General features: G+C 46.4%; 1 protein-coding gene across 2 annotated transcripts in view; it reads right to left on the reverse strand.

Moving 5' to 3' along the window:
• Positions 1–412: 412 nt before the first annotated feature.
• IL7R (interleukin 7 receptor) overlaps positions 413–12,347 on the reverse strand; it is a 28,926-nt gene continuing 16,991 nt past the window's right edge. Inside the window, exons 4-9 of one of the 2 annotated variants that reach the window (XM_036279223.1) lie at positions 9,435–9,592; positions 8,356–8,524; positions 7,351–7,444; positions 6,352–6,427; positions 5,687–5,935; positions 5,455–5,541 (exon numbers count right to left, since the gene is read on the reverse strand). In XM_036279223.1, coding sequence (XP_036135116.1) covers positions 5,533–5,541; positions 5,687–5,935; positions 6,352–6,427; positions 7,351–7,444; positions 8,356–8,524; positions 9,435–9,592 — 755 coding nt within the window. In that variant the 3' untranslated portion in view covers positions 5,455–5,532. Of the gene's footprint in view, positions 5,936–6,351; positions 6,428–7,350; positions 7,445–8,355; positions 8,525–9,434; positions 9,593–12,347 lie in introns of both variants that reach the window. The other variant, XM_036279222.1, reaches the window with a different exon arrangement.

The following is a 12,347-nucleotide window of genomic DNA, read 5'->3' on the forward strand; positions in this document are numbered from 1 at the left end:
CGATGTTCTCTCTCATTAATGTTTCTATCTCCCTCTCCCTCTCCCTCTCCATTCATTCTCTAAAATCAATAAAGAATTTTTTTTTTAAAAAAAGAAGTAAAAGTTGATCTAGAATGAAGTAAATCAACGAACAAACACAATCAAATGCAGATATTCATCAGAGAGATAAAACTTTGGAAAGTTCTCTCCCCACCCCACCTCACTCCACCCTATTATTTCCCCACCTCTGTGGTTACAGTGGTTAAGAGCGCAGCTGGGGAGGCAACCGTGGATGGGGAACACAACTGACTCCTTCCACGTGGGTGCACATGGGCTGTTCTCTCAGGGATGCTGCCTCCGGCTGAGCATCCTGACCTGACATTCTTCTATCCAGAGTGGCCATGAGGAAACACACTGACGAATACAACATCATTCCCTAATATGTTGATTCATTCACTCCATTTATGATTGTGTGTTTTCTAGATTTTAGATGCTATATTTAGTAATTGGCATGCACCTCAATAAGTCATAGTCCTCTTTGACAGAGTGCTTAGGAGCCTGGGGAGAATCAGACAAATTAGATCACTACAAATCAGTGTGGGGACATTAGGGTAAGTAGAAGGTGCATCAGGTTCCCTTCGTAAACTCTGATACACACATGAAATTTATTATGCCACACTCCTGATTAAAATCCTCCTAAATATGCTCATCCTCTTCAGACTAAATCAACATATCTTGGACTGGCATGTCAAAGGCTTAACCATTGCTCGCCACCAATTCTGCCAAGTGTCATCTCAGCCACTGCTTGGCACACTCTCTGGACTAGGAATGCTAAGAAGTTGATGGCCGCAGACGATTTCCACTGGACCACCTGCCAATGGCCCAGCACTCGCCATGCTCTCTGTGAGATACATTGACACCCACATTGAGACTCGGCTGCCACAGGGCTGTCCTCCAGTGTATGCTGTACCCAACAAATGAGACATAAACTCACCCAAGTCGGTCCTGTCTGCTCCCAGACTTATGTAGGCCAGCGAACTTGTTTCTGCAATGATATTATGCAAGCTGATGAAATATGAGTATGCAAAGTAAGACTGATGTTGATCTGTGAGAACAACCTTGAATGGTTTGAAAAGACTTCATCAAGCCACGTTGACAGAATCCTGCTAGTGTACAGTTGGAAAGGTGATAATAAAAGATTGGTGTGGGAGATCCTTAAGAGTTAGGCAACTGCACTTAAATATTTTTTGAAAGCTCTTTTCCACTTTAAAGGAAGCAGAATTAGAAAGAGAAGATGATGCATGATGGTGTGTGTCACTCAAAGGATCAGCCTTGGCCTTGTACCAAAAGAGCGCAGAATGGATATACAGATATATGTTGTTAATTAAAATAAAGTGTTACAGGAAAATACCTATTTTTTATGTTTTATTTTTATGAAAGTTTCCTGTGTCTTACTTTCAGGAGTAACCACCAACACCCTACTGTTTGCAGCTGAGACCAATAAGGGAACATCACCCAGTGTATTTGTAACAAGTAATGTTCCATTACTTGTCACAGATCCATGACTTTGAACATGCTCTTTCTTCTGCTCGGAAATGTCTCCTTCGTACTCCAGGCTCCTTGATCAGGCACCCACCTATGTACTGTGTGCCACCACATTAAGTGTGACTTCCTTCACCTTACCCTTCTTGGAGCTTCTTCTCTAAGGCGTGTATGTGTGTGTGTGTGTGTGTGCACGCAGAACTTCTTTCCTTTACTTGGGGAACGCCCCGTTCTCTGAGGCCGAGCCTGCCTCTCACTGTAGAAGAGGCTCCCGTTGCTAGGTCCTCGGCTCATGAGCTGGGCATAGTTGCAACTGGCCACGGGCTGCAGCTCTGCCTTGAAACCAGCCGAGAGTGATGTGAAGTCACAGGGCTGCTGCGAGAGCTACCAGTGGTGGAGACAAGGCTGTCTCTGTGACTCCCATGTTTGATTCTTCCATCCTCCCAGATAGTCTGAGTGCCCTCATTAGCCTTTAATCAATTCCTTTTCTGCTGAAATTAGCCAAATTGATGTTCATTGCTCAAAGCTAAGAATTCTGATGATACTTAGCCTTGAAGAAATGATATCACACTGTAACCGTTCCTGTGTGTCTTTGTCCCCATGTGTTTCCAAGCTGGGACCATCCCATCTCATCTCTGACAGCCCAGTGTCCAGCACAGTGCAAAGCAAATCCTCAACACATTTCTGTTAATTGATTAATATGTGAATTAACTACTTAATTGATGAAACAGTCTTCTCTGAAAATCCAAACCTATATAATGACAGCAAAGGGCACCAGAATGTTTCCTTTCCAAAGAGAACTGTGGCCACCGGGGTGTCCCTGCATCCGTATTTCTCACAGAAGACAAGTACAGTCACAAAGAGGTCCATAGCATTTAATTAAGTATGAGATGGTAATACATATCGGATACTTATATACTTAGCAGCTCTGCAAAACATTTTTAATGCACGTGGAAAGTACACATTCAAATCAGGAATGTTTACTGTAGTGAACAATGGATACTTTTAAGAATAGCCCCATCTGATCTGTATCTTTCCAATTGTCCATCCATGTATGGTCAGCGTCTCCTTGGCTACGTCTGTCTTGAAGCCCCTGTAGCAATGCTATGAACACAAGAATACACATGTGAAACAGCCCAAACTTGGCTTTCTGAAGCAAATTCCCATGGAAACCAGGATGACAAGAGAAGCAAGGGCTGGTCGAAAGCCAACTGAATGAGCCAGGGATCCCAAGATCCAGACGTATAGTGGTTTCATTGACCAACTTTAGCTGTCTATCTGCTTTCTTTCCATTTCTTGCTATACAGAACTAGCAGTTTTCATCTCTCACTTATACTTTGTCTCTGACCAGAAATTTTTCTTGCTTAATAAAATCCAAAGTGTGGTTGGTCAGAAGAAATTTGTGACCTTACAGTATACGTCGTCTCTGAGTATATGATCAAGCATTAGCAGCAGTGACAATTATAATACATGATTTTCAATGCCTGCAGTGACAGTCACACTCTAAATTCAAATTATAACCTATGCCAAACAACACTAAAATATATTTTAAAGCTGGAGGGACCTTGACTTTTCTCTTCATTTCTTTAAGAGATTGCCTACTTTTTCCAGGGATATGAACTTCTGGCTTCTATTCCCGAGTTAATGAGGAAGCCTGAGTAATTTACCTGTCTTCTCTGTGTCTCAATTTTTCCTTAAGTCAGAGAAAACGGCAACACATACTGCAGAGGGCCTCTCTGAATAAGGTACAAGGCAGCTGGGCCGGGCATGAGGTTTTCTGGGATGGCTTTCTCTTTGAGGTCACCTTGGTTCCCACTTCTTCAAAGGGTAACGAACACATGCCCACCTGGGGAAGATGTCTTCTACCTACACATCAGCAGGTTCTGCTTTTCCTCCTTGCCACTGTGTGTCATTTTGTGGTATGTCCCTGTCTCCAGCAGGGCACTGTGAACAGGTCTCCGCTGTAGCACTTCACATCATTACAACCACTAGTTTACAAAGCTGCCAGTTTCATTAAATTGTTCACTTAATGGGGGCAGGGTCCCAACCTTGCTTCTTAGATCTCCTGTTCCTAATCCGGTGGTGTGCACATAGCAGGCTGTTCATGAATCCTTATCAAGGAAATGAGAGAGATAATGCTCATGGGGGTGCTTGAAAAACCACAGGCACAAAGCGAGACTGCGGGGTTACGGGATTATGTTCATTACTCCTGATCAGACAAAAGGACTTGGCAAGTGCAACCCCCGACTGAAGAGTGAGATGATCTGATTGATTACTGTTGGGTCTAAACCAACAGATAATGTGGATTAGTCCACCGTTTAAACTCCCTTCACAGACATTACAAAACAAAACAGCCACAAACAAGAAAATTGAAAACAGTCCCCTCCCAAACGAACTCCAATCAGAACAAAGAAAAAAAACCCCACAAAACATAAACAACAACAATGACAACCAGCCCCAAACAGAACCCTGACCGTCTACCCCTCTTCGCTTCCCGTCTATGGCTGCAGATCTTGGGACGAGTTGGGCCGGGGCCTCCTCTACACACACAGAGGGTGACTCCCCGTTCACTGCTCTCATGCACCAGAACCAGAGCGGGCAACAGGTTTTTCTTCCACCCATGGAAGCAGCTGAGTGAGGTAGCAAGAGGTTGGGTTGGTGATAACCAGCAATAGACATCCCGGGCTTCCCCTCCCGCACTTCTTCAGGAAAATGAAATGAAATGGGCTTTGGCACTTGGCTGCCTCCTTCACTTCGTGTGGATGCGGTGGGCCCTGCCTGGTGCTTCACACGTCACGACTTTCTCCCGTACTTCCTTCCCCACAGCTCTCCTATTATATCTCCACTTGTCCGGGACACTCCCGGTGCATGCTTATTGTCCTGGAGTAACTATTTATAACCTCCTTTCACTTTCTAAAGTGACCCAGTTTGGACACAGATTATCTAGTCGTCTTGCTGTTAGGGAGGGTTGGTACTGGAGAATGGACAGCCCCTAGTCAGGAGGAAGGCATGGCTGCGGGCGGACTGCCCTGGACTCTCGGCAGCGACTCTGGTCCCCACCCTCTCTGAGTGGGAAGCATGGCGGTTACTTTAAGCCTCCGTTTCATCATCTATAACAAAGAGAATACTAATAGTTAATAATGATAGTAAGAACTGCTCCCATCTCCCAGTATGGTGAGGGTGCAGGGAGACATGCCGAGTCCTGACCCAGCCCTGGACGCACAGCAAGTCCTCCTGACAGCAGCCCTCCTCCAGCCCTGGATGTACAGCAAGTCCTACTGACAGCAACCCTCCTCCAGCCCCAGACACACAGCAAGTCCTACTGACAGCAGCCCTCCTCCAGCCCTGGACGCACAGCAAGTCCTCCTGACAGCAGCCCTCCTCCAGCCCTGGACGCACAGCAAGTCCTACTGACAGTAGCCCTCCTCCAGCCCTGGACGCACAGCAAGTCCTACTGACAGCAGCCCTCCTCCAGCCCTGGACGCACAGCAAGTCCTACTGACAGCAGCCCTCCTCCATCCCTGGACGCACAGCAAGTCCTCCTGACAGCAGCCCTCCTCCAGCCCCAGACGCACGGCAAGTCCTCCTGACAGCAGCCCTCCTCCAGCCCTGGACGCCCTCTTCTTCCCGGCTCGCTTCCTGCCTTCCCTGCCCCCATCTTCATCATTTCCTCCACTCGTTCTTTGGCTCTTTTCTGCTTTTTGTACTTTCTGAAATAATTGCATCATTTGGACTGCCCAAAGCAGAATGTCCCTGCCCCATGCTGGTAGGGGGAGGGTGGGGTAAGCGATGGTTCAGAATCCTGTAGGTAAGGAGAGGGGTGGGTTAGTTCTGTCTCTGTGCTGTGAAGGGAGTGGGAGCTCAGCCGTCTTTGTTGCTCGCATGGTTCCAGTCCTGGGTTTCTGACAGCTCACTGGTTTTGGTAGAAGCTGGACATGGTGACATACGCTTCTTCTTGATTTGATCCCAAGGAAGTGAGGAGGGGCTGTCCCTGGGCAGCTGGGTTCAATATCAGGATTTCTGATGGGAAGAAAAACGGAGGGTGCAGAGTGGTGTTTGTCGTTCCAGGCCCAAGCAGCAGGCCCTGGTACACAGGGGGCCCGTTCTTGCCACCTGCCCTGCAGTCTGGGGACCGGGAGGAGGGGAGCACAGGGGTGCCACACACATTCGCATTCCCAGTCAGGCACTTGGGTGGTGTATCTTCTCTGAAAGGTTTTGGGGTGATGACCACATGCTCTATTGGCCAGTTGGGGCCCTGCACACCCCCTCCAAGCCTCTGCTTCTCAGATTCCTCCAGATGTGGCGGAAATGTGTCTTGAAGGAAGCTTTCCACTTCTTCTCTAGCTAGGATGCCATCCACCTTGTGAATCTGGCAGTCCAGGAAACTTTCAGGATTGAAACTCACGTTCAAATTCTGCATCAAAAAGAAAAGAGAGAGAAGGCATAAAACGTGCCCTGGAGAGACATACCACTGAATGGTCTTTTCAGGAAAAATCTAAAGAACTTCTAACAGGGGTTTACCAGGGAACGTCAGAGATGAACCCACATATTCTAGTTGACTTTTTGCTTTTGGAGGTGCTAGGACACCTCAGGGTCAGAAATGACCACTGGCTGTGCCCTTTAGTCCTGGGAAGCCTAGAAAATTCTGAAACTTATATCTCACTTTTGTTTCCTACCCCTGAAGCTACAGGTAGAACCTTATGAGGAATCCTCATTTGGGATCGCACAAAAGACCAAAACTTGAGTTCAACTCTTTCTTATCCTGCAATATCATTTCTGGCTGTTGCGACGCCTTGAACACAGTGACGGAAGGGCATCAGAAGCACTTGCCTTTTTTGGTTTCTTGCACAGTTGCTCCAGAGTCTTCTTATGATCAGGGAGACTGGGCCATACAATAGGCTTAATTCTGAAATTAGAGGACATTGATAGATGAAAAGAATGGCGGAGGGAGCAGGCACATTAGATCTTTCCACTTATTCTGAGCCAGAAACCAGAATAATGGATTTCTAGTCTTGGCTTTGTCCCAGCTAGGTGGGTCACCTTGGGCAAATGATTTATCTGGGCCTCAGTGTCCTACTATCCATGGAAGACTTAGACCAGAGACTGCTTTCAGTGATCTACTCTGCGAACAAGACAAAACAATGATACACCTCTGGGAAAGAGCACTGGAGAAAAGGAACGATGAGGCTTGGCAGTGCAGAGGTTTGGTGACAGTTGGAGCTGTTCATCGATTCCTAATATATATGTTGTCATCTTATTCCTTCTCTTTTTTGGCAGCAACTCCTTCTCTCTCATTTTTGTAGAAGTAAGGAACATTTTCTAAGTTACACAAAGAAATTGCTTTGAGATGGTGCTTTTCAAATGGGAGTATTTGCATTCTTGGACGTGTGGCCCTGTGCTGAAGGCATCTTTCTAGAGCATTCATAACTTGACTGGTATGTATCTAAAAGACCATTTTTATGGTGAAACAAACATGGACGTATCATAAGGTAGAATGCAAATGTCCTGTGAACATGTGCTAAAAGTCAAGACTTCAAATATGTTCTACATTTTCTATAGGTGTCTTTGGTTGCTCAGTCATTCTGAAGGCACGACTCCTACTCCTTTAGGAGGAAAAGTTTGTGGTGAGCATTCACCTGATGTCTGGTTTATATATTTCGCCTCTTAGGAAACTAGGAAACGTCATGAATGTCTGAGGATGAGGGATGTTGGGCACTATAATTTCTGAAATGCCTTATTCCTCTTTGTAGTTTTCTCATCAATAAGTAGGGTTAGAGCTCTGACTGTCTGGGATGACACACAATCACCCATTTAATGAAAGAAATTCACCTTTTTTTCCATAACACACAGGCCAAGATGACCATCACAGCCAGAGAGAAGAAACTCAGAATGCTGACTGTTAGTAGAATAGGCTCCAGCCTTCCTGGAATGCAAGGATAGTTCTATGTTAACAATCATTAGCATGTCATGGGAGAGACTTCAGGACGATCAGTTTATTTGGTAACTTGGTTCATTTACTATTTCTTGGAAGTTGCTCTTCAGTGAACAGGATGATGTTATAGCTTTATGGGGGAAATCTTGGCTTCAGAAAGTGGCCCTGACTTAGGTGACCAGGTCCAGAATATCTGTCACTTACAATGTAAAAGTGACCTAACATTAAAGATACCAGCACTCCCTCCTCAACTCCCATCACCAAGAGTAAGAAGCCAGGCAGTGGGGTGATGAGATAGATACTCTCTCCTATAGTCTCAGCCATTTCTAGGGTGAGGGTGAGAGGTTAGTGTGTCCGATCAGCTCCCCTTATCCCCCAAAGGGGAGATATGTGCAGTGCTTCAGGTCCCCAGGGAGCTGCCTAAGACATGCCCTTTGGCTCTTTCGGCCACTCTCCTTTCCTAGACCACCGGGGTATCTTCACTATCTGGAAAGAGGGCGTGGAGAGCCCTATCAGCCTGCTAACCTGCCATCCACAGAGATATTCCCTGGAGGGGTCTTAGAGACACCAGGCACTAGGATCCTCATCTGAATTGGTAAACTGGAGGCAGTGGATGAGGGTTTTTTTTTTTTTTTTCAGATATTAGCAGAACCAGGAACACCCAGGGCAGTAGACAGGCCCATCAGTTGGTCAGCAACTGATATAGGTGGGAGGGTCCAACTCCCACCACTTCCTGGTTCTTCACATAAAGGGCAAAGATGGCAGCTCTTCTCCAAATAAAGTGTAAGAAAGCCCTTTGGGGCGTCATCTCCCTCGCTTTCCCTCTCCCTCTCCCTCTCCCTCACACACTTGGATCTGAAAATCTCTCTGCGGGGAACGGAGACTCTTCAGTCACTTCTCACCTGGGACCTTGGTCTCTGGAGTTCTGAAGTGGACACTTGGACTCCATTCACTCCAGAAGCCTTTAAAATAAATCATGGTGGGGATGGATCGGACTTTAATCTCATACATTGCATCAGGTTGTAGCTTTCTCTGTAGGAGTGTCAGCTTCGTACTGGATAAATTCACGTGCTGAAGAGCAAAAAGTGCCACTACATTTTTAGGATGAAAAAACAGATTCTGCCCAGATCTTTCAAGTCACTCAAGTCAAGTGTCTTTAGTCTTGTGGACATTCACTCAAAGTTCTCTCATATGTGTTACAAGAAGAAACTGATACGTGAAGGGGTCAGCAGCAAAATGTGGAGCACAGACTATGAGCTCATAAATGATGCTACAGATGGCAAAGGAGGACGGACCCTTGTACAATGGGTTATTATTCAGGTGAGTGGGCTCTCCTACTTCGGGAGGATATAAATCATTCCCAGGCTCCACCTCTCTTCCCACACTTCAAGCTCTTCTTTTTCTTTATCTCTCCTTTCACATTTCAAGAAGAGACGAAAGGGAGTGGTAAGGTTAGTGTGCAAAAATCATTTCCCTCCAGCAAGATATAATTCTACCTTTCTCTCTCTTTAATAACTCTCATAACTTCCGTAGATCAATTGTGGCTATGACTTGGTGATGTTTTTGCCTGTGAAAGCTAAATGGGATACCTTTTGAGACCCCCAGATAGAGAGGATTGACTTGGTTTTCACCTATATGGCTAGTCCAACAACCTAATTTAGAAACATCATAAAACCAAAAAATAGAGCAAGAAAGAAAAACCCAAAACAGAGTCAGAAGAAGACTAGGCCAGAGTAGATTCAGGTTTTGTGGGACCTGAAGCTTTTACTCTTAGGTACATTTTGAGCACAAAATTGCTAGGGGACCTCCCCAGGTAAATGCAACTCTGGAACAACAAAAAAAAATGTAACATTAGGACATTCTTATTTAATAGTTTTATACATTTATATATCTTAATTTATATATTTTATTTATTTATTAAGTATAGTATATATACATCTTTATGCATTTACTAATCTATAGATGTAGTTGACCCACGTACCATCCAATCGCCTTCATTCTTTTCCTGGCGGTAGGCTACCTCATGTATTAATTGTTTGACATACTTCTTCCACAAGTGCGATGTATTAAATGTCACAACAAAGTCATTTGCTTCCTCACGATAGATGACTCTTACGTCAAAAGGAGCCTCTGGTTTAACTGGAAAGGAAAAAAGAATAATGTCCGCCTTAAGACAGTCAAGAAAATAATTGTAATATTTAAAGTTCATCTGCTCTGAAAATCACATTCCTGTTCAGAAAACCATTTCTTCTTCTTCCTGGTTCAAAGCCTGACTGTATTTCCCAGCCCCCTTGCTGAGGGTAGCCTAGTGAGCAGCGTGAGTGGAAGGGATGTGCATTACTTCCTACCCTGGCCTAGAAACCCCCATGTGTGAACCTGGGCTTGTTCCCCTTGCACCGTTTGGAATCAAATATTGAAGACAGTGGAGCCACAGGATGAAGGAGTCCTCAGTATCGCCTGGAGGACCTCCAACCACAGGGGAGAAACACTATTTGGCTCTTAGGAGAGCAAGGAATAAACTTAATGGTGTTTGAGATATCATACGTTTTTAGGGCTTATTTGTTATAGCAGCTAGTGCTAATTTTACACTAAAACACATTCTCTTCACCTTTTGAATACTTGTTATCAACTAGCCCCAAAGCAGAGTATTTAAACTTTGAGTGTTCATTATTCCAATTAGATCAGGTGATAAGATTGCACCTCATTCCAGCTGCGTAGAAGTCAAGGGTCTGCATCCTGGCCGTGGCTTGGAGCCTCTAGTGTGACCTCAGACTGCCTCCTCCTTCAACCTCATCTGCTCCAAGCCCCTCTCTGGCCTCTTCCTTCTGCCTGCCTGCCTCCCAGAATTGCTGTTAGGATCACTCGCACCATATAGAAATACTACTGGAGAACGATGTGTATTATTTTAAGCAGAGCAAACCCTAAGGAAGGTATCGGATTTTTAGAAGATCATGTGTGTCAGGCCGCCTCCCCACCACTGACCAGAGGCTTCCCTGGCCTCTTAGCTTCTTTCACCAGAGCCTGGGAGGTCTGTTACCTAGAGGTGGGGCAGCCACTGTTCTGCATGGCTGATCTCAGACAGAGAGAGGGGAGCAGAGCTTAAAATAGAACCTAAACCCTTTGTTAATGAATGAGAGAGGGTGTGCTCATCAGAGTTGACTCAGTAGACTGAGCTGGGCTTTCTGACTGACTTGCTGACTCAATGAAATGAACTGTGTGCAGGAGTTTGGCCCATGTACTACCAGCAGTTCTCATGGTGGTGACTGGCCGAGTTTCTCCTGCCTGACTCCAGAGGCTCTATAAAACAGGAAGTGGCTCCTTCTATGCCCGCAGATGTCTGCTGAAAGGGGAAGTTGATCCTTTTCCCCTTAGAGGCACTAGATAAAGGGATGATGCCTGAGGGAAGCAGGAGGAAAAGTGCAGGGAAGCTGGACAACCGGGGACCCTGTCAACTCCACGCCACCAGGCCAGAGCCTGCCCTTCATCCAAACAATGATCAAGAATCACATTCTCAACAAAACCTCTGGCACTGAGTTCCTTGCTCCACCCCCATCTCCCAAGGGAGATAAAGGAAGAATTAAGGAAGACCTGACTACTATTGGTCATCTACCCACTAAGTGCCACGTGCCTTACCCGCGCCATCTCCATCAACAATCCCTTACGGCCGCTACGCTGAGGAGGAAATTGAGTCTCAGAGAGGTTGACTGATTTTTGTTCTGGCCCCTGTCGGATGGTTTAAGAGGATTTAAGTTCAATTCTGTCTGACCCGATGCTCGCTATTCTTCGTTTAGCTCTCGTTTCTGGACCCCGTGGTCGGTCCTCCACAGGCTTGTTCGGACCACTCTCCCCATCCGTCGGCCTTGAGCCTAAATGCTGTCTTCGAGCACATTCGAAAAAGATGCTCCTTCCTCAAGTAACAGTGTATAACGTTTATTTATTCTTGCACAACCTGAACAACGGTATAGATGTACCCTGCCCAGAACAGTGGGAAAGGAGGAAGCTGCCCCTCTAGACCCAACGACGGGGACGGAGTGCAGGAGGCAGCTGGTGGGAGGCGCGGCCTCTGACCTTCCACCAAGAGCATCCAGTGGCAATTTAATTACGAGACAGTTCTGTCAGTAAAGCGTCACATTAGGAACCAGAGGAAGATGCTGCTGTGAGACGCCTCCACCACTTTCATCCTTCTTGCCCAAGGATGCTTTCCAAAGCCCCGTGTTCTCACCGCCCCCTTTACGGGTGCCCATGCGACCAGCAGTGTGCACCCCGCCTCTCCCCTGGCCCCTCAACCGAGGCGTGTCAGGTTAGCAGTCTGCGGGGTGCTGCAGAATGTGGACCCTTAAACACCCTGGGCATGTGAGATCTCGGGATTCAGATGGGGCAGGGTGCCACCCGGAGCGTGTGCAACATGCCAGTGTTCACACCCTCACTGTGTAAAGTACACACAGGCCCCCATGTGGTGAAGGCTTCTGTAGGAAGGGGCTCTCCTCCAGTGCTCGGGGACTCTGGCGGAGGATCGAGAGCCTCTGCCCTCTCCGCCTGGTTTCAGAGAGCGAATAGGTGGTATTTGCAATGTAAATGGCAAAGCTGTAGATAGAGTGTCCGTGTGCAGTGCAGAAGCTGAGCGTCCATCCACAGCAGCTGAGTCTCCAGATGAGCAAGACCCAGCTCCCTGTGTCGCATGCTGGGCCTGGCAGCTCCCCCTGGACACCTGCTGTGTCTGTCTCTTTCCCACCACCTCTGGTTGTCTGAAGATAGTTGTTCACATGTGGAACTTCTGCTTTTACTCTTTATTTTATCATCTTAGTGAACAAAGTTGAGACTAGATTCCATTTCTCTTTGTTGTTTCTACATTTAATTGTCTTGCTCTCCTACATTTAATTTTATTTTTTGAGGG

The sequence above is a fragment of the Molossus molossus genome, unplaced genomic scaffold (assembly GCF_014108415.1).
Source record: "Molossus molossus isolate mMolMol1 unplaced genomic scaffold, mMolMol1.p scaffold_m16_p_3, whole genome shotgun sequence".
In the NCBI taxonomy this organism is placed as follows: domain Eukaryota; kingdom Metazoa; phylum Chordata; class Mammalia; order Chiroptera; family Molossidae; genus Molossus; species Molossus molossus.